The sequence below is a fragment of the Elephas maximus genome, chromosome 20 (genome assembly GCF_024166365.1).
Source record: "Elephas maximus indicus isolate mEleMax1 chromosome 20, mEleMax1 primary haplotype, whole genome shotgun sequence".
In the NCBI taxonomy this organism is placed as follows: Eukaryota; Metazoa; Chordata; class Mammalia; order Proboscidea; family Elephantidae; genus Elephas; species Elephas maximus.
The window spans coordinates 54,323,156-54,345,751 of NC_064838.1; the positions used below are offsets into that span (position 1 = coordinate 54,323,156).

General features: G+C 49.6%; 1 protein-coding gene and 1 pseudogene across 1 annotated transcript; one reads left to right on the top strand and one right to left on the bottom strand.

The window, feature by feature from the left end:
* Positions 1-3,357: 3,357 nt before the first annotated feature.
* On the bottom strand, positions 3,358-18,121 carry MON1A (MON1 homolog A, secretory trafficking associated). Its single transcript, XM_049863027.1, has 6 exons — positions 17,862-18,121; positions 7,775-7,914; positions 5,921-6,406; positions 4,578-5,343; positions 3,770-3,917; positions 3,358-3,670 (listed from the first exon to the last, which is right to left on the bottom strand). The coding sequence occupies exons 2-6, from the start codon at positions 7,899-7,901 to the stop codon at positions 3,530-3,532; spliced, it is 1,668 nt and encodes a 555-aa protein (XP_049718984.1). The 5' UTR covers positions 7,902-7,914; positions 17,862-18,121; the 3' UTR covers positions 3,358-3,529.
* LOC126063635 (60S acidic ribosomal protein P1-like) lies at positions 8,130-8,489 on the top strand (annotated as a pseudogene).
* Positions 18,122-22,596: the final 4,475 nt, after the last annotated feature.

Consider the following 22,596-nt stretch of genomic DNA (forward strand, 5'->3'; position numbering starts at 1 on the left):
CCTGTGATATGACAGAAGCATGGGTACTGGCCCTCAAGGCACATCTTACCTGCTCTGTAAGCCTTGCCAGGCCTCAGTCTCTCACTTTGTGAAATAAGGATGTAGTTTTGGCTAGGTGGCTACCCAGAGCTCTCTGTGTATGTGTGTTTTTGTGTGTGTGTGTGTGTGGTGGGGGGTAGGTCTCTCTCTCATCATTTCCCTCACCTTAGCAGCTACCTCATGGTAACTGGTTCCCCGACACTGGAGGTGGGCTCTGGGAGACATCCTCAGCCTGACAGCCCCTCAGCCACCCCAGCACAGACCCTAGAGGGAGGGGAAGCTTCACAGGGTAATCCTGGGTTGAGGTCTTAGGACCTGTGAAGTTGGGTCCCAGGGATGGGGTGGGATGGGATGTGGGGAAGAGAGAAGCCCTTCACCCCACATGATTCAGTCTGGCTTAGGGAGCTGTATCTTCCCCACCCCACCCAGCACCTGTCCAGCTCCAGGTGCCTGCGTCCTTGGTGTAATACAAAATGTTGTGTTGTTGTTAGGTTCCATTGAGTCAATTTCAACTCAGCGACCCCATTTAACAGAGCAGAACTGCCCCATAGGGTTTTCTAGGCTGTAATCTTTATAGGAGCAGATCATTAGGTGGAGCAGCTGGGTGGGTTTGAACTGCCAACTTTTCCCTTAGCAGCCAAGAACTTAACCATTGCACCACTAGGGCTCCTTTAGACTTTGTTCCTTCTTCCGGGACCACCTTTTCCCTTCCTCCTCTTGCAGCTTGGATGACACCTCGTCCGGGAAGACTTTCTGACCCAGGGTGCAACAGGCCCCTCTCTTGTGTCCCACAGTCCCCGTGCTATACACTCAACCAGCATAGTTCACTCTGAATGCTTGACTTTACCTTTCCTTCTCCTTCCATCCTCCAGGCTGGAGCTCCGTGAGAAGTCGGTGATAGGGAAAGAAAATAGCACAGGGCGGCCACACCCAGTGCAGAGAGGATACCACCCCGGAAGCAACATAAAATTGGAATAAACATCCCGTGAAAATCAGGGCGTGGTTTCTGCATTCCACAGTCTACATGTCTAAAGATAGTCATGCTGGGTAAAACTGAAACACTCTCCTGTTCATTCTGGGACTTCGGTTCCCTGAGACCTCCACCCTGCCTGAAGGGTGTTCTAAGAGACATCTGGGGGTGGGGTCTAGCCCTTCTAGGTCGCCCCTCCCACCCCATTTATGGGGTAGGAGTGAAGCAGCCATCAGTTGGTTCTCGACTGCCCCCGTGTGGCCATGCTGATGGCTGACCTCAGGCCAGCACCCTCTCTGCAGCAAGGACTCTACTCTTCCATAGCAGAAGCCCACAAGAGTACCCCTTCCCACCTCCTCATCTGACTGCTCTGCAGGAGGGAGGTAGGCAAGCTGTGTGGTGAAGGGCAGCTAATGGGGCCCTGCAGGGTGGAGTACGTATGTTCTCCCAAGGTGAAGGCAACAGGCCTGCCCTATAGCCAGTCAGCTGAGCACCTACCCAACTGCTAACTTGAGGGAGGGCTAGCTACTCTACCCTCCACAGGTTCTCACTCCTCTTCAGACAGTACTCCTGAGAACTAGATCTAGCCTCTTTCTCCAACCCGAAGAGTTCAGTCTGGGGGAAATCTCTAGCCACAATATGACCACATCAATCCACAGCTCTAACACCTTCGGTGGTTCCTCACTGCCAGACTCAGCTGGAATCTCGGAACCCCAGGCCTTGCAGATTCCTCCAGCTTCACTGTAAAGCAGTTATACTAGGTTCTTTACCATGTCCCTCCACCAGGAGCACTTTCCTATTTGCCTATCATCCCTCCCCTGACCCCCAACCAGGTAACCCCATACTCCTAAGTGCCCCATTGTCCTCATCTAACTGTGAGCACCTCTGCTTCTCCTACTCAGAACAGGTGCTGAGCTACAGAGAAACTAAGGATCCTACAGGGGTTAGGGCAGTCAGCAGGGGCACTTAGTGGCTGACTACTCACCATAACACCAGAGCTGTCACCGACAGCCAACCTGGCACTATCCCGGCCCCAAAGGCACTGGTTTGGTGCCCTGGCCAGGAGCAAGGGGAGGAACAGAAGAAAAGGGACCAGAGCAAGTGAGCGGGGTGAGCAGTACCCACCAACCCTGTGGCAGCTCCCCAGGGACCTTGGGGTCTAGGTGGGTGGTCTGGTGCCATGCCTGTTCCTATGTGATTCAGGATGGGGCCAAGAGCAGGGGCTATGGTGTCATTTCCTAAGATAGTAAGTAGAATCATTCCAGGGCACTCTTTGCCCATGCCTCCAATACAGGCACATCCTCCAGCCTGGGTTGGTTTTAGTGGCAGAATACCCTGACCCAGCTCTCAGAGACTGCATGAGGGTGATTCCTTCTGACGGTATGAAGACCACATTCAATGGACACGTCTCTCTCATAAACACTCCTAGGCCTTTCATTCCCCCTGGCCAATGAGATGGTTAAGTTGTGGCAGAGCTGGGAGAGCTTCCCAGCAGCAAGGTGCAGGTTTTCTATACCGTGCCCTGGGCTCTGCCCACAAAGAGGTTCATGGTAGAGAGAACAGGGCCAGGCCTTCACTGCTGAGTCCCCTGGAATGTCCATGTGCCCCATACAGACCTGACTGTGACAAGGAATAGGTGCTTGAAAAGGGCCCTAGGTGTACCTAAAGGACTCAGCCCTTCTTAGGGCAGGGTCTACTCCTGCCCTGAGGTCAGCTGGGCCTTCTTTCAGGCCTCCGGCTCACTCTAGGGGACATTTCAAGGAATGCACTGGGTGGAGGTAAGGAAGCTATGAAAGAAGCCCTTCATGGGAAGGGCTAAGCAAGGACAGTTTCCCCAGAGGCCCGTGAGGTACAGGGAAGCTGAACTCTGGATTTATCTGTTAAGCACTGGGCTGTCTCGCCAAGGGCTCCCACCCATGGTGGGGCTCAGATTCCCCCCACCCTGATTGTCCCTGTCTCACTCAGCTCAGTTCCTGCTGAACTACAGCAGCCTGTCAAATAGCTGTATGGCCAGGGCTCCCAGAGTGGTTGGTTTCTTTGAGATATGAAGCTGAGACCCCAACCAGGAGTGAGAGGCGAGGCAACAGAGGCTCACAGAGAGTACGGGGGTGGGGCTATGGAGGCAAGGTCAGTGGGGCACCTGAGAACCCTTTACGTGGGGCAGCGCTTCAGCGGAACCAAAACAGTCCCTGCCCGAGGCCTGATTCTGAGCATATGTGGCCTGATGCCAGTGCAAGGGAGGGAGGAATAGGGCCCAAGTTTGCACGTGCCCCTGTGCATGGGAGACATGTGCAGAGCCTAGGGAGGAGGATCTAGTGTTTATGTGTGTGAGTAGGAGTGGCTGGATGAAGTACACAGCAACAGGGTTGACAAATATCTTCCCCAAAGGATTTTAATGCACACGCCAACCCACAGTCCCTGCCTGCTTGCTGGGTAGGAAAAGGCTAGCCCCACCTGGAGGCTCCCATGGCTTCCCATGTCCCAGTGGGCCCAGGAGGGCTGAGCCTGCACACATTCCCATCAGTAGGTGAGGGGCGTAAGAATGAAGAGGCGGTCTTCCTCTTTGCGGATCCAGCGCATCAGCTTATGAATGGCACTGACAGCAGAAGCCTTGGTCCCCAGGGGGCTGTAGCACATGTAGAGCTCAAAGGCGCCTGTCACCTGGGGGAGGGGGCAGAGGGTGGTCATCCAGGCTGGTGGTCCCTCATGGCCCCTCCCCAGAGCCCCAGTGAAGCCCAGCCTAGCCCAGGGCTGCCTTACCCAGGCCAGGAGGTTCTCGTTGGGTCCTGTGTAGTAGATGGTCTTGAGGGGGCGGGAGGCATTGTGGGCACGGCTGTGCAGGTACTGGTAGAGGCCCAACAGCCGTTCCTGCTCTTCTTCACTTGTGTACGGGGCCTCAATCTCAGGGCTGAGGGGGGGGGTGGGGTGCAATTTGCAAAAGGATGACTTCTATTGCCTTCTCTGGAGCTTTAGAAACAGCTATTTCCAGCCAGGGAGAGTCTACCACTAGTCCTACTCTCCAGATGCCCACCCCCACCCCCCAAATTCATGGTGTCTTTGCTGACCCTCCCTTGGAGAAGGCAATCTGAGTTTAGGTGTCAAAGACTGAGAGTGACAGGTGTGGAATGGAGGAAAGGTGAGCTGGGAACCCTCTGGGCCAAAACAGGGTAAAGGGAGGAGAAACTTCCACACCTGACTCCAGCCCAGTCCCAGCCCCTCTGTCAAGAAGGGAGGGGGTGGGGGAGAGGCTCTGCATCCTGGCTGAACCAGAATGAGGCTTAAGGCACAGTTGCTCCAGGGCAAGGGACCCGAGAGACCTCTATTCTAGCTTCCTTCCTGTGTATATTGGGCATTTTCAGGCCTTCTGGGCAATGAAGTAGAGAGGTGTACGCCCATGGAAAGAGCGGTGTTGGAAGTCCGGGTCCCTGGGGCCACAGCAAAATAGATCCATCATTCCGGTCCATTCCCAGAGGGGCCCAAGACTGTCCCCCCGGGTTCAGGCCCCACCCAATTCTTCCCCCCTCCTATCGTCCCTGCCTCAACTGGTGCCCCCAACGCCCTCCCTCACCTGGTGAACAGTCCTGAGCTCTTTGACTTATAGAGGAAGTGGCGCAGGTCCGGGATGCCCACTTGAGCCACGCTGTAGTAAGGTGTGCGCAGTGCCTCGCGCAGGGCCAGATGGGCTCCTCGCTTGCGCAGGCGCTCCTGGAAGCGGCGACGGCAGTCGGAGACAGCAAAGAAGTCCTCACGGTCGGTGGAAATCAGCAGCAGACAGAGGTCAGTATCAGGCTCTAGGTATGAGATGTGTGCGTGGAAGAAGCCTGCGGCATTGAATTTGGGTAGGCACACAGGTGTCCAGGCCTCGCCCTCACGGAAGGATGAGGAGGAACTGATGAGGTTGAAGAGCAGGTGCAGATCGATAGGGTGCAGGAATTGGTCCTTGCGGCGCACAAGAGCCACAAGCTGGTTTCGCGCCAGTAGGATGGAGAAGACAAGGCTGCGCACCCGCGCCTGCTGCAGACTGGCGCTCACGACGTCGCGCACGGCTGAGGCCAGGGGCAGACAGCGCGCTGCCCCCATCAGGAAGCTGGGGTCACGTGCCATGAGCTGTAGCAGGTTGTCGGTGATACGCTCGGAGCCCGAGAGCAGGCGTCGCAGGTCGTAGTTCTGCTTCTGCTGGAAGATGTGGCTCAGCTGCGCACCCGTGAGAAGGCTGAGGATCTGGTAGTAGATGTAGAGCAGCTCCTGAGCCAGCTCCTGTGCTGACTGCCGCGTGCGCGCCACCGCCACCAGCACCAGTGGGCTCCGGCGCACGAATACCACCTTGTAGCCATCTGAGGGTGGGTGGGGGGACGGGTGTCAGCCTTAGACCCTCTCTGGAAAGGCCCTCTCGGATTGGCCCTCCTAGGAGCCCAAAGCCTCCTATATCCTCTCCACCCTGGCTCAGAGCTCTGGGCACAGTAGGGGCTTAAGGATGATGCGGGTAAAGACAGCCCATTTTCCTGAGGACTCCAGGCCTGTTCCTGCCATTTGCTTCACAGACTGGCTTCTGCTGAAACATGGAGGCACTTCTGAAAAACATGTTCTTGGATCCCTACTTCCCCCTCCCAAGGGCTAAGTCAACTGCCAAGAGTTGGGTGGGGCTCAGGACCTGGGATTTTTTTGTCACCTCCTCTTGTGATTCTCACCCTCTCCAAGGGTAAAGCCACCTTTGGCCCTCACAACAACTCCATGAGGCTGGCAGTGTTATTATCTCATGTACAGATGAGGACCTTGAGGCTCAGAGAGGTGGAGGGACTTGCCCTTGGTCACACAGCACATCCCAGTTCTCTAGCCCAAGGGGTCCAAAGCTTGATATGAGTTAACCCTGGCCAGGGGAGCCCTCACTGCTACCCTCCATAGGTGGCTCACCTGCATGAATGGAGCGAATGGCATTCTTGTCTGCCTCCAGAAAGGATACCAGGGCCACCATGACACCCATGGTGCTGGAGAGTGCCTCCTCCGACCCATATCGGGAGTACACCGGCTTGCCCGCCTCGCTCAGCACAAAGACGTGCTTCTGGTGTAGGCGCCATGCCTCGGTAGCATCCTCCTCATCCCCTTCAGCTGTGCCCTCCCTGAGGGGTTCTGTGGCTGGTCGCCCTGTTGTCCCTGGGGGCTCCAGCCAGTCCTCAGAGCTTCCAGGCAGCATCTCCTCCTGCAGGTCACGGGCCACACCTGTTAGCTGGGTGCTCAGCTCGCTGAAGTCCTGGCTAATCTGGCGCATGTCTGCAGGCAGTGGTGGGGGACCTCCAACACCTTCCTTGGGGGTCTCCCCAGATGCCTCCCCATCCTCAGACTCAGTCAGATCCTCATAGGAACGGGCGTGGACAAACATGGCACCCTCCTGCCCGGCACCTGCAGGCAAAAGCACTGGTGCTTAGAGGGGAAGCCTCTGGCAGACCCCCTCGCCAGCAAGGTGCCTAACATGGCCACTCTAGCTTGACTGACTGTCCTCCTGGGTTCAAGCCACTCTGTGCTCCTGCCACCGTCTGCCACAGGTCATGCAACTTACAGACCACCAGTCTTCTCCCATCACACTGAGAATAAGACCCACCACTCACAGCAGTGGTGACAGCTGGTATCTGCCTACCTCTCCCACTCCTATCTCGAAGCCCACCCAAGGCTTATCCCAGGTACGCTGGCCTTCATCCTTCTGCTCTTTGAACACCCTCAACATGCCCCCACCTCAGGGCCTCTGTACCTGCTGTTCCCTCTGCTTAGAAGACACTGTCACCTGCTAGCATGGCTGGGCCCCTGTTGTACTTCAGCTCTCAGCTCAGATGTTACCTCCTCACCTGACTTCCAACCTCAGGCACTCTATCTTATGTCCCTCTTTGATTTCTCTTGTGGTACTTAACAGCTATTCTCCCCAACTACAATGGGATCCCCTCCAAGGGCAGGAACCTGGTTGTTCATTGCTGTATGCCCAGCACTGTGCTCAGTAAATCACTCTCTCTCAGCCCATAGCTTCTAGCAAATTTCACTGTAATAGCTCCTCCAGGGCAGGGACTATGTCAGTTGTCCTTTACTGATTTTTTATTTTTTGGCAGAATAGTTCAACAGATATACTTTCAGCCTCTATTACAAACCCAGAACCCTGATGGCACAGTGGTTAAGAGCTCAGCTGCTAATCAAAATGTCAGCAGTTCGAATCCACCAGCCACTCCTTGGAAACTCTATGGGGCAGTTCTACTCTGTTCTATAGGGTCACTATGAGTTGGAATCAACAGCAACAGGTTTGGTTTGAGTTTTTTGGTATTACAAACTTGGCAATGTGTCAGGCATTGGGGATACAGTTGTTCTGTGCTCAAAGAGCTCACAATCTTGTGGAAGAGAGAAGTGGGCAATACATACACTGGCAAATAAAATTACAAAACAACTCCAGTGCCCTGCACAGAGGGTGGTAGAGCAAGGCCTAACTTATAAGAAGGTAACATTTAAGCTGAGAGACAAGGCGGGTGCGCTAGAGACACAGGGAACAGAAGGAGGAGAGCCCACATGGGCAGCCAGACAGCACAGGGCAAGTGGCACCACATGAAGTGGAGAGGAAGACAGGGCACAGAGTGAACCCTGCTCCCTGCAGTATCCCCAGCACCTGGCAAATATTCAATGAGTGAGTGAACAAATGCATGAATGAGTGGGAGGAAAAAAGTGGCCAGGAATCCCAATTCCCCTGTGGCTGCTCCAGCTGTCAGCTGGCTGTGGCTGCACAGCCTGCCATACCTGGCTCCATTCCCTGGGCCAGTCCTGGTGTGGGGCTCTCAGCTCTTTCCACACTCTGCCCATCAGAAGGAGCCAACGTGCCATCAGGGCATTCGCCGCTTCTCTTCCTCTGCATGTCAGTTGCCATCCCTCCGGCTTTCCTGTGGGGCAAACAAAGGTGTCAGGGGGTGGAGGGGAAGGGTGTGCTGTTGCCAGGGTCACTGGCATAGTTAACTGTGGTAAACAGGAAAGTGGACCCCTTGCCTCAGCTTCCACTAAGGTGCTCGGTTCTTCTGAGGAAGCTAAAGCCGCGTTGCGGTGAGGCTCTCACTTTAGCCGGGAACTAGCATCGTGCCCAGCAGTTGCCAGTCCAGCACTTGCCCACACCAGCTCCAAGCTCACCTGCATCTACTTGGCCTTCACCTTACACAATGATGAGGTGACCATCACAAGATCTTAATATCAATGTCCTCATTAAAGCAGCCACTGTAAAATGTTGAACCTTTCTGGCCTGGCTCGTTTGCAAAGGCCCTGGCTAATGTCAACAAGGGGAGCCTCATCTGCAATGTTAGGACTGGTGGACCTGCACCAACAGCTGGCGCTGCACCAGCAGGAAGAGCTGCCCCTCACCACTGCTACCCCAGCTGAGAAGAAAGTAGAAGCAAAGAAATAAGAATATGAGTAGTCCAATAATGCTGACATGGGCTTTGGTCTTTCTGATAAACTCCTTTTGTAACATGTTTAATAAAAAGCTGAACTCTTTAAGACCCAGCTAACTCAAACCCCTGGGGAATGGATTCTGAGTATTTCCTTTTAAAAAATTAAGTATGATTATAAAAGGGAAATAAATTCATTGTAGAAAACTTGGAAAACACAGAGATGTATAAAGAAATAAGTCACCATATTTCCACCACTCAGAATCATCCACTATAGTATATTTCCTCCCAGTCTTTTTTAAATATATATAAAATGTACCTTTTTTTTTTTTTTTTTAGCAGCTAACACTTATTGAGTACTAAAGCAGCATGCTATGAAATTTACCGAGATTAAGTTTTCTAGTCTTAGATCACTCCTCTCTAAGGCAGGTGCTCCTATTAGCCTAGCTTATAGATGAAGGAATTGAGGCTAAGAGAGTATAACTTGCCCACTGTCACTACAGGAAGGAAGCATTGGAGCTGAGAACTGAAACAATCCTGTATCCTGATCTATTTCACTCCACATTATACCATGAACATTTCCCCATTCAAGGCTGAGTTAATTGATAGTTCTTTTTGGATATTTGGGTACATGCAGTGAAAGAAATGAGTCACAGCAAACAGGCCTGTCTTCAGGCTGGAGCCTTGCTTTTCTCTGAATACCCTTTGGTACCTTTTGAATTTGGCACCAGGACTTGCCTTTCCAGTGAAAAACAACTACAGACACAACCATTCTCAGTGCCCACTCAATGACCAGGACAGACTCAGCCTAGACTCCCAGTCCTTCCTCAGCCTCAGGGCCAGGCGGGGGTGGCCACAGTGGACATTAGGGGTAATCAAGCTGGATAGCCCACTTGGGGTCAGCCCCTATCAGGGCCCTGAGTGGCAGGCTGAGGGGTTTTGGGGAAGGGGTTCCATTCAAGGCACCAACACTTTAGGGAAGAGAGATCTGGCTGGATGGACGAGAAGGGCAGTGGAGGCTAGCCACTTGGAGTTTCCTGAGGAGGATTCTGCAGGCAGGCCAGGGGCCTAGGATGGACTGGTGTTAGTGTGAGCAAAGCAGAACCCACCTCTACCCTCCCAGAGCACAGGGTCCAGTGGGAATACCTGAGGCTTTGTCTTTTACTAGCTCTGTGACCTTGGGCAAATGACTCCACCTTGAGCCTGCTTAAAAAATGTTCATGAAAAGAGTGATCTCAGAGCCCCCTGAGGATTGAAGCATGAGGCTGTCGGGCCCCTAGCTACCCCATCAGGTGCATCTGTGCAGCCCCAGCTTGTCTATGTCCAAGAACACACTCTCTGGACCTCCCACAGTTCCTGTCAGGCAGCTTATGTGTATGTGCCAAAAGAACTAACTTTCAAGCCCTTCTTTTTCGTCATCTTTGTTTTAACCCATGGAATCCTTCCTTCAAGTGAATTTTTTGCAGCAGCTCAATGTGTAAAACAGACGGAACAAGGAGGCTGGCCTGTAGACTGGCCCTCTGGCCACTCCTGTACTGAGCCCTGGCATGCCATAGAGGTTGGAAGACCACTGGCCAACGATATCGTCCCATGCGGAGCAAGACCAAAGGAAGATTATCAACCTTTTGAAATTTTCTAGGCCACCAGTCCTTCCCATTGGAACAATCAAGAGTTATGGTTCCCAGCAAGGGTCAGAGCCAAGAAGACCAAGGCATAAGCCACCTTGTGTGACAATGGGCCAGAGGAGCTGAGAGGCTATGTGCCCTCAACAGGAACCTGGGGAGGTCCATCTGACTGAGACCAAGAGAAGCAATCCAAAGCAGGCCAGAGCAGCCACTGCCACACCACAGAGCCCAGGGTAGTAGGTGATAAGAAAATTAGGGCATGTCCAGGTCTTGAGTAAGAAGACCTAGACCACATGAGAATCTCATAGACCAGTATTTCACACTGCTAACCTAGAAGCCAGGGTGGGATCTGTACTTCTGTGTAGAGAGAGTAACCTCAGAGAAATGAGTCTGCCATGTCCAGGTAGAGGGTAAGCTGCTACTGATAGTTCAAGGGTTGTGGCCAGGGCTTCTAGACCTGGCTCCCTAGTTGCAGACATGGATTGGTATGTGCGTTTTTTCTGGGGAGAAGGTCCAGAACCACTGCTTTAAATGGAAATGCCCTACATTTACTTCTATGTCTACTCACTTTCCCACTCCTCTAGTCAACAACTTCACACCTTCTTTCTCCTAAATTTCTGTCATACCCTTCCCCCATGCTCACTCTCAGCAGAACACATTGACTTTCATTTCACTGAGGAAACAGAAGCCATCAGAAGAGAACTTCCATAGACTCCCACCACCACCTCATCCTACCTGCCAAACTGCCTTCCCCCCCCCCCTTAATAAAGATAAGCTGTCCCTGCTCCACTGCAGGCCACTCCTCCACGTGTGCACCAGATCCTAGCCCTTCTCAGCTACGCAAGCACATGGCATCAGCAGCTGTCCCTCTCTCTGCTGGATCATCAGTTTACCCTTCTCTCCCATCCATCACCGATATGCTGACATTTCTTCCATCTTCAAAACACCCTCCCTTGGGTGTGTCCACTTTATGATAATTCAATGAGTTGTACTTAGAATTCGTGGACTTTTCTGTATACATTTATTATGTCACTTAAAAAGTTGAAACAAAACAAATCCCCCCTTAATTCTACATTACCCTCCAGCTACCACACCATTTTTTCAGCTGTCTTTTATTAAAAAAAAAAAAAAAATCCTTGAGAATAAATAATACTTAGAGGTTATATTAGTCAGGTTAGGCTAGGCTATGCTGTATAACAAATGAATCCCAAAATGGTAGAACCTTCACACATCAAGACTTATTTTTTGTTCATGCAACGTCTCCCATGGGCCTGGCAGCAGTCTGGAGTAGCTCCTCCCTTCCAAGCAGTGATGCTGGAATCCAGGCTACTGGCATCTTATAGCTCTGCCATTTGGAATATGAATGTGCCTTTCACTTCACCTGCCAAGGGAAGACAGAGCTGGAAGGTTGTCTTAGTCATCTAGTGCTGCTACAACAGAAATACAAGTGGATAGCTTTAACAAAGAGAAATTTATTTTCTCACAGTCTAGTAGGTTACAAGTCCAAATTCAGGGCATTGGCCTCAGGGGAAGGCTTTCTCTCTTTGTTGGCTCTGAAGAAAGGTCCTTGTCCTCAATCTTCCCCTGGTCGAGGAGCTTCTCAGGCCCAGGGACCCCGTGTCCAAAGGATGCACCCTGCTCCTGGCGTTGCTTTCTTGGTGGCATGAGGTCCCCAACTCTCTGCTTGCTTTCCTTCCCTTTTATCTCTTGAGAGATAAAAGGTGGTACAGGCCACACCCCAGGGAAACTCCCTTTACCTTGGATCAGGGAGGTGACCTGAGTGAGGGGGGCATTACGATCCCACCCTAATCCTCTCAACATAAAATTATAATCACAAAATGGAGGACAACCACACAATACTGGGAATCATGCCCTAACCAAGTTGACACATATTTTTGGTGGGACACAATTCAATCCATGACAAAGGTCATGTACCAACTTTAAAAAAAAATTGTATTTATTTTGTTGTTAGGATTATTTATACACAGCAAAACATACACCAATGCAACAGTTCCTACAAATACAATTCAGTGACATTGATTACATTCTTCGAGGTGTGCAACCACTCTCACTTTCCTTTTCTGAGTTGTTCCTCCCCCATTCACATAAACTCACTGCCCTAAGGTTCCTATCTAATCTTTTGAGTTGCTGTTGTCACTCTGATCCCATATAGTTCTTAATAGAACATAATGTACATAATGCTCAAGGCAGATGTTTTTTACTAGTTAAGCTATTGTTTAGTTTTAAGAAGGCTTCAGGAGATATTTTTTGTTTAAGGGTTAAAGATTATCTCAGGGCAATAGTTTCCGGGATTCATCCAGCCTCCATGGCTCCAGGAAGTCTGGAGTCCGTGGGAATTTGAAATTCTGTTCTGCATTCTTCCCCCTCTTTTTAAAAAAATTTTATTGGGCTTTAGGTGAACATTTACAGTGCAAATTAATTTCTCATTCAAAAATGTATACACAAATTGTTTTGTGACTTTGATTGCAATCCCCTCATTGTGTTAGCACTCTCCCCCTTTCTCTTTCCACCCCAGGTTCCCCATGTCCATTCATCCAGTCTTCCTGTCCCTGCCTGCCTTCTTGTCTTTGCTTTTGGGCATGTCGCCCATTTGATCTCATCTACTTGATTGAACTAAGAAGCACATTCCTCATGTGTGTTATTGTTTGTTTTATATCCCTGTCTAATCTTTGGCTGAAAGGTGGACTTCAGGAGTGGCTTCAGCTCTGAGTTAGCAGAGCAGTTTCTCCTTTTTGATCAGGATTCTTCTATAGGATCTTTGATCAAAAAGTTCAGTAATGGTAGCTGAGCACCAACCAATTCTTTTGGTTTCATGTATGCCAGCTCTTAAATACTTCAGCCTGGATTAGGCAAAACTAGTCACACAGCCAAGGAGGGATTGGGAAATGCGGGGAGCTCATGGATACTTGGTAAACAGTAAGTGTCTCTGCCACAGTCTTTCCATTTCTCCCACCCTGTCTTGAACCCATTCCAACCAGACTTTCACTCCCATCACTCCACCAACATTGTTCCCATCAAGGTTGCTGATGACTTCCAGGATCACCTCACTTCACCCATAAGCAGCAATGGATACATCTGATCATTTCCTCCCTCTTAAAATACTTTTTCCTCTTGGCTTTTTTTCTGGCATACTACTTTCCTTTCTTGGCTCTTCTACCCCATGGATTGCTCCTTTCGAGTCCCCTTTGTAACTCCCTTTATAGTGGAAGGACCCAGGGTTCAGTCCTTGGACCTCTTCTCTGTCTTTACTCAACTCCTGGTGATCTCATTCAGTCTCGTGGTTTTAAATTCCATCTACACATTCCAATTTTTATTTCTATCCCCAATATCTCTTCTGACTTCTAGAGGTACACACATCCAACTGTCTACTTGATGCTTCCCCTTGGATATCTTACAATCAAAATTATGTGTCCAAAACTGAACTCCTAATCATTCCCTTAAAAAGTTGCTCCTCCTATAGTTTTTACCATCTCAGTGAAAGACAGCTTCATCCTTCCAGTTGTTCACCCAAAAACCTTAAAGTCATCTCTCATGTCTCTCTTTTCCCCATACCTCATAAACCAAACCATCATCAAATCCTATCAGCCGTACTTCAGAATACAGGCACACACAGGAAAACATCTTTCTAGTTAGCATTTCTCTATAAAATGACTCTATTCCGACTCATATAGAGAGATTTATATATCAAGGAAATGGCTCATGAAATTGTAGAGGCTGGAATGTCCCAAGTCTGTGGGTCAGGATACAGGTTTCTGATTCACATAGCCCCAGGGGCTGGCAAACCCAAGATCAGCAGGTCAGAGCACAGGGCTCTTGGTCACAGGCTGCAAAGATTGACAAATCCCAAGACTGGCAGGCAAGTCCGCAGGTAAGCTGCTACCTCAAGTTCCAAGAACCAGAGGTCAGATGAACAGGAGCCAGTTGCACGACCCAGAATGAGGAAAAGCCCATGAGCCTTGCCACAATGTCCACTTATATATTTGATACAGGCCACACACCCAAGGAAACTCCCTTTCAACTGGTTGGCTACTCACAGCAGATTCCATCATAGAGGTGATCACATTATATCAAATCTCATCATGGAAGTGATTACAACATCATATGACTGCCAAACCACTAAGAATCATGGCCCAGGCAAGTCGACACACAACCTTAACCATCACAATACCCAACTGTGGTACCCAGCCTTCAAGATGGCATCCACTGATCCTCAACTCCTGGTATCCATGCCTTGTATACTTCCCTCCCACACTGAGCAGGGCTGATCTATGTAACCAATAGGATGGTATGAAAATGATGCTGTGTGACTTCTGAGGTTAGGTCGTAAAAGACATAGTAGCCTCTGCCTTGCCCTGTTAGATCACTCTCTCTGGGAGAATTCATCAACCAGGTTGTGAGGACACTCAAGCAGCCCTATGGAGAGAACCACATGGCAAGAAACTGAGGCCTCCTACCAACAGCCACTATCAACTTGCCAGTCACGTGAGTGAGCCATTCTGTAAGCAAATCATCTAGCCCCAGTCATGCCTTTGGATGACTACAACCTCATGGGAGACCCTCAACCTAAACCATCCAGCTAAGCTGCTCCCAAATTCCTCACCCACAGGAACTGTATGAAATAGTAAATGTTTATTATTTTAAGGTGCTAAGTTTTGGGATAATTTGTTACACACCAACAGATAACTAATACACCAAATTTGTATATAATAAAGTCAGCTTATGTTTACATAAAAAAAAAAAGTATATCTACATCACCAAAACTTCATCTACATTTTTAACAAAATAATGTGCATTGAAGCCTCAAATTATATTACAAATACAATTGATAGAAGATCACTGAGTGTCAACCTAAGGACTTACTTGCATCATGGTTGTTACAGGCACCAAAAAAAAGCCAGCCAGGATAGTGTGTCAAAGCAACAAAAATGGTTGGTGATGAGGAGCGAATGTTTTAAGCATTTTGTATCTGGAAATTACACACACACACACAATATATGTATTGTGCCATTAGCACATCACAGTTATTCTTATCTAGCATTCGGACTAGGTGTGGCTCCCCTTACACACTGATTCAGTGGTCTCTGCCATGTAAATCACACGTTTTCCCTGCATTTTAGCTTTTATTTTAGAAAATTTGTTGGAGATCTGGGGTTGATGTGTAAAGCGTTATAATTTTACCACTTAAAATGATGTGAAATAGACTCCTAGATATGGTTTCCAGGCAGAATGTCTAACTTTCATGGAACAGATTACTGATATAAGTGAGAAATGCCTATAAGTGAGAATTTGGAATCTGACCACTTCTCATCACCTCCACCACTACTATGTTGTTTCAAGCCACCATTATCTTTCCCCATACTGTTGCAACAGTGTCTTAAACAGTCTCCCCCCTTCTGCCCTTGCAGTCTGCCCTTCTCACAGCACTCAGATTAATCCTAATGATACAGAACTCAGACCATGTAATTCACCTCCTCATAAATCTGTAATAGCTCCTACCTTACTCAGAGAGAAAGCCAATTTCCTCACAGTGGTGCACAAGAGCCTACTCATATGCCCCCTCGCCCCATTACTTCTTTGACCTTTTCTCCTACTGTCTCCCTCCACTCGCACTGCTCCAGCCCAGACATGCTAGCCTCATGGCTTTCCTTAAGCATCCTGAGCACTCTTTCACTTCAGAACTTTGCCCTAGTTGACCTTTCTGCCTGGACCACATCTCCCTGTTTTTCTCCCTGCCTCCCATCTCACCTATTCCACTGCCTGGGTTAGGTATCTACATGACTCATTCCCTCACATCCTTCAGGTTGCCACTTAAGTGTCACCTTATCAAAGAGGCCTTCCTGTAATACCTCGGCCCTTTACCCCTCTTGCCCTGCTTTATTTCTCTCTACTGAAGGTGTGTCAGAGTGTCAGCTCCACACATAAGAGTTTAATCAATTTTTGCCAAATAAACATATTTGGAAGGGAGACGGTTAAAGATTTGTAGGAAATACCCACTCCTTCACATCTACAATGTGGCCTCTGGAAATCCCTGCCTGTGGGAAGACTTGTCCTTGGTAGTAATCAACTGTTAAGAAGCAATGGATCTTAGTCACAGCAGCCTGGATTCACCTGGCCCAGTTTTATAGGTCTCAGCTTTCTCATCTAACATGGAGATAATAATAGTACTGATTCATTGGGTTGTGAAAGATTAAATGAGATAATCAATATAATTTAGTTACCCTACCTAGAGTACGCACTTGTACACTTTGCTGGTGCCACTAGTACATCACATTATTCTTACTTAGGAGTATTTATGCCAATTCAGTAGTCTCTGCCAGGTAAATCAGACCTTTGAGAGTTTGCTCAGTCTGAGCCAGGTCCTGGGTGAACTGGCTATGCCAAACATGCTTCTGATCCCATGGAGCCAGGTAGGGTGTAGCCTAAAGTGACCCATCTATGATGTGGGGCTGAAGAGCTATCAATAGCCCTAGGGCTGGGAGTTCCTCCAGGCTACCGGGCTATTTACTTTCCCTGGAGTTCAAGGACAAGCCACTGGCTGCCCCTGGAAGTCTCTCCTAAGTTGAACTCCTTGGTCTACCACACGCTGATGTAAGGTTTTGCACCTTTGACTCAAAGACCCCTACAGTAACTTACCCCTAACCTGAGGGCCTACCACCAACTGATTCCTGTGGGCTAAGCTGCCTACATTGTGGGTGCAGGATCAGCTGGCTGGGGGCTAGTGAATATCTCCTTCAGGACAGTCCCCCTGTCATCTGAGATCATTTAGCATCTCCAAGTCTAGGGGGTCCAGCCAGAAGCTCTGATAAAGCAAAAAACTCTCTGGAGGCTTACCCTGGAAACTCAGGTACGTAAGGCAAATGACTCACAGCAAAACTACCCCACATAACTTGTGCAGCTGAAGCTTCTAGGAGGCTAGGCCTGAAGCAGTTAGACAAGGGAGGTCTGCTGGAACCTGCCCAGATTCCCCTACTGGGCCTCTTCTCCAGCAACCTCTCTTGAAGCCCTCAGGGCTTATGCACTTTCCCTAAAAGCGTCCTTCCCTGCCTGCAAGCAATGTCACCAAACAGGTTGACTCGATCAACCCTTCTAGCATGCCTCCCACCCTTAGGAAGCACTGGAAGGGGAGGGCCTGCAAGAGCCCCTCCCTACTAGTGCCCTACCACCTTGCTCTCTCTTTTAGCTTAGATGGTTCCTGCCTTGATCCTTCAGGGGGTGGTCAACCAGGAGGGTGGTGCCAGGGATTGCTGCCGACAAGTGGCAGACAGGGCCCAGGTAAGGCTGTGCTGTGGCTTCAGCAGGATCACTATTCCCTCAGGCTGAGAATAAGGCCAGGTCCATGTCATTGCTGGCAGCCACTCCCCTCTCTGACAAAAGCCACTCACCCTCCCCCAGTAAACTGGAGCCCAGAAAGGGTGGTTCAGCTGGTACAAGGGGCAGTTGGGTTGTCTAAGCCAGAGCATCCTTGAGAGCAAAGTCCCAGCCCCGGGACTCTTCCAGGGGCTAAGCGGCTCATCCAGTAGTCACCTCTGCACCTCTTTGAGAGGATTCTGTCTGTGCGTTGGGGGCGGGATATAAGTGGCCACTGCCCGGGACCGGACCTCGCCCTCCCGGCCAAAGGATGGGTTCCAGGCCTCGCGTTACGTATTTCCCAGCTGGGGGACTAGCCTGCTGAGGGACTCCAGGGAGACCTGGTCCTCATACCGTAGGCCGCAGGGGCCCCCAGTCTTGAAGCCCTCTCTCTCCAAGGATAACAACACTCGGGTCTCTCTGAACCCCCGGGCCACGTGGCTTGACAATCGGACTCACCTGTTTCTCCGGGGGGACCCAGGACGCACAGAAGGTGCTGGTCACTGCCCTCTGCCGGGCTCCCGGGGGGGCGCGGGGGTCCGGCCCGGTTCGGCCTGAGGGCGCAGATTCGCGGGGCCACGGCTTCCTGCGGACGCAGACATGGCCACAGAGCGGGCACTGCGTTCTCCCGCCGCCCCTCGCCCGGCCTCCGGCCCAGGAAGACAACTCTCTCGGGTCTCGCGGCAGAGACCCGGCTCCAGCCTCTCGGCCTGGTCCGCCCCCGGGGTGCATTGTGGGAAATGTAGTCGGCCGTGCCGGGCCGCCTGCGCCACGGCCGGAACAGGTCGGGGCGCCGGGACTGGGCAGAGCAGGGGCGGGACCTGACGCCGCTTGGGGTTGCCTCACTAGAGGCCGCTTTGGGGGCACAAAGCTCCGCGCCGACGGCGAAGCCGGAGTCCGCGGCCTTTCCGCCTGAGCCAACTCGAGATTTATTTCAAGGGAGAGAAAGGGACGTTGTTGTTATTTCCTCCAGTGATTGGGGAAAGACTAAGTTTCGGTGGCTGAATAAATGTCATTAGTGGGCCGGGCCACATGGGCCGTAAGGGGTGTGGGCATGCGCAAAAACCGCACGACTCTGCCAAAAACATCCTTTTAGCCACGTTTTAACGTATCAATATAAGGCTCTAGAGCAATAGTTTTAACTCTAACTGCACGTAGAATGACCTGGGGAGCTTTTAGAAAACCCTAGTGCTTGGACACGACCCTTAGAGATTTTGATTTAATTAGACTGGGTTAGAACCCAGGCATTAGTATTTTTTAAAGCTCCCCAGGTAATTCTAATATGCAGCCAGCGCAAAGAACCAGTGCTACAGACGTTTGTAATTTCCTAGATGCACAAAACAACAGGAAAACATAAGGCTTTCCCAAACGGTCCTTATTTTTGGAGAACAGTTTAAAGAAGCAAAAATAGGAATTGAGAACAATACTGTTCTTGTTTTCTCTAAAGCAATTAAATCACTTTACAGCCTCACGGCTAATTCGCCCAACAATTCTGGGATGAAGAAAAAGTCTAAAATCACCTCTGACGCCCCCTCTGCTCTAACAAACACTCCAATGTGGTGTCCTGTCCCCTTTTCAGCCCTACCCTAGAGTTGGGGGAGAGGTTCACTTCTGGGTCTTTCCTAATGGTCTCAAATGGGTATCGCTTGTAGCCTACTGCCTCAGGCCTGTGACTAACATAGTGACATACCTTCTACTGGGGATGACTTTGCGCAGGGCTATTAAGCCCTTGCAGCCCTGGTGGTGCAATGGTTAAGAAAGGTTGGCAGTTCAACCCTCCGGCTGCTCCGGAGAAAAGACCTTGCAATCTGCTTGCATATACAGAGATATCAACCTAGAAAACCCTAAGGATCTCGCTGTGAGTCTGAATTGACTCGACGCACACATTAGGCCCTTGCTAGTTAAGAGAAATTATCTCTTCCTATATGGTGAGAACATTTGAGGAAGTATCCAATTCCTTAACAGAATGGAGTCTCTCCTGGTCCCCTCGGTGCACTGTTTCCTCACTTTGCTAGTTCAGGAGTCCAGGCTTCCTTCTCTGGGGCAAATATCATGTATACAGTTTTCCTCTCATTAATCCTGCCGTATTACATTATAAGTATAAACCAAGAAGATTTCATATTCTCTGGTTGGTACAGCGATATCTGGGCTATGTTTCAGAGAATCGATCCCCACAGATGACAAATTCAAAGTTCTTTAACATATCTAACCAGTCTTCGTGATAGTCTCCATGTTGACCACAGAGTTTCTTCCAGTCTTACTCTTCTTTTCAGCACATCAGCTCCGCCACTTAGCATCACTCTTGTCCAGAAGTGTTGCATCTACTTAGCTAAGCAAGTGGCCATATATCCCACGTACTTCTGGGTAAGACTTGTGGCTAAGTGCAGTGCAGTGGATCATTTTTGTGTGGCCTTTTTTGCCATGGTCTTGTAACTCCCACCAAATGATTGGGTGGGACCATGCTAACAAGGTAAATGGAACCCTAATGAAGGAATTGGTCAGTTTTGCCATTCTGCTGGGCTTAAAATGAGCCATCTGAGAGGTAGAGAGAAGAGGATCCCACCACCGGCAAGGAAGAAGGGCCAAGAAGAGAGTATGAACTTTGGACCTGGGATCCCTGCACTGAGAACCTCCTGGAACCAGAAGACCAAGAGAGAGAGGGAGCTGTAACATGAAAGACAGCAAGAAGAGGTAGGAGAGAAACAGCAGCAAGACAGATCGGCAGGAAGAGACTAGAAGAACTAGATGGTGCCCGGCTACCACCGATAACTGCCCTGACAGGGAACATAACAGAGAATCCCTGACGGAGCAGGAGAAAAGTGGGATGCAGACCTCGAAGTGACTTAATGTTGTCTGACTGAGACTGGAGGGACCCTAGAGGACATGGCCGCTGGACTCTCTGTTAAGCCCCAAACTGATAACATTCCTGAAGCCACCTCTTCAGACAAAGATTAGGCTGGGCTATAAGACAGAAAATGATACTGGTTAGGAGTGTGCTTCTTAGCTCAAGCAGACACATGAGACTATATGGGCAGCTCCTGGTTGGAGGTGAGATGAGAAGGCAGAGGGGGACAGGAGCTGGTTGAATGGACACGGGCAATACAGGGTGGAGAGAAGGAGTATGCTGTCACATTGTAGGGAAAGCAACTAGGGTTACATAATGTGTGTATAAGTTTATGTATGAGAAACTGACCTGAATTGTAAACTTTCATTTAAAGCACAATAAAGAGAGAGAGAGAGAGATCAGCAGGAGAAAGTGTGGTGGGCTTCCTGGCTCAAGGAACAAGAAAGCTGAGTGCCTTTGGGCAGGAGGCTTGCTGGTGGAGTAGGGTGCCTCTAGGCACTTGATGGAGCTAGGTTTGCTGACCCACGGAGCTAGATCTGAGAACCTTTGAGCCAAGGCTTACTGGTGGAGTGGGGTACCTTGGGGGTACTTATCTGCAAGATAAAAGAGCTTTGTAACTCTTGCAGGAACAGGGCAGAGGCCAAGGGGCCACAGAGAGGTGTGTCTGTGGCACAGGTGAAAAGAGGCTGTCCTGATGAAAGAACTGTATGCTGAGTGTTCCCGAACCTGAATTATAACCTGTTATTTCCCTAATAGGAGCCCTGGTGGCGCAGTGGTTAAGAGCTCGGCTACTAACCAAAAGGTCGGCAGTTCAAATCCACCAGTCGCTCCTTGGAAACCCTATGGGGCAGTTCTATTTTGTCCTACACGGTCGCTGTGAGTCGGAATTGGCTTGGGGGCACTCAACAACAGCATTTCCCTATCAAACCCAATAATCATGTGTATTGTCTGTGAGTTTTGTGTGGCCCTTGCAGTGCATTACTGAACCCAGCAGAGAAGTGGAGAGTGCTGTGGGAGGGATGATTGGTGTCAGAATTGGTAAAGATGGCAGAGGGAGGAGGCATGTATGACATCTGCCTCATATGAATTAGCCTTGCACTTTTGATCTTGATTCTCCTTCCTCCCAATGAAGTTAGAGGTGGTCAGACGCCACTCCCAAGCTGTTTTTACACTAATATACTCTCAGAAAAAAACATTAAGGCTACTTACTAAAACATTTTAAGGTTGTTAATTAAAACTCCACTTTAATACACCTATTGACTTATATTTTAATACTGGGGCAATCTTTCTTATAGACCACTTTTTGCTGGTGGAATTACCAAGGAATAAATCTTGGTCTTTTGGAATAAAAATAAATGCAGTCACAGTACTTGCTATCAAAAGCAGCAGTCACAATCCCATTGTTTTAGGCTGGGTTCTCTAGAGAAGTAAAATCAGTGGTGTATAAACATATATATATATATATATATATAGAAAGACAGAGACTTATATCAAGGCAATGACTCACACGGTTGTAGAAGCTGGAAAGTCCCAAGTCCATGGGTCAGGCTGGAGGCTTCTGACTTACATAGCTATAGGGGTCGGCAAACTCAAGATCAGCGGGTCAGATGGTAGGCCACTGGCTCACAGGCTGCTAGAAGTTGATGAATCCCAAGATTGGCAGGTAAGCTGCTAGCTCAAGTCCCAAGAACCAGAGGTCAGATGAACATGAGCAAGCTGTAGGATCACGAGTGAGCAAAAGCCAGTGAGCATTTCCAAAAAGTCCATATATATTGGATGCAGTCCATATCCCCAAGGAAATTCCCTTTCAACTGAATGGCTGTTCATAGCAGATCTCATCAAGAAGATAGTTGTATCAGATCTCATTATGGAGATGTTACATCATTACATAGCTGTCAAACTACATCATAACTGCCAAACCACTGAGAATCATGGCCCAGACAAGTTGACAAGCAACCTTAACCACCACACTTGTGATGACTATATTGCCCTGAATGATGCCTCTTAGATCCTGAGCTTTGCCACGAACAGCATGCTGTCCTGTCAGGGGCTCCTCAAAGCCTCAGCTTCCTGTTTTGTCTCGGCTCATGATTTTTATGGACCCAGCAGGTAATCTCAACAGTAGCAGTGAGGACTAGCTGGCTGGGGCAAATGTGACATTAAGACTTCCTGTTCTTCCTCAGGCTTTTTTTTTTTTTTTCCATAGCTTTAGTGGAGATTTTAGAACCTGAGGAACTGCAAGGAGGTTGTGGTCAAAGTGAATAAGACCCAAATCTGTTCCTAGCTGTGTGACTATCTTGCTTGTGTGACTTGGGGCAAATCCTTTAATGACATAGCTTTCAGCATCTT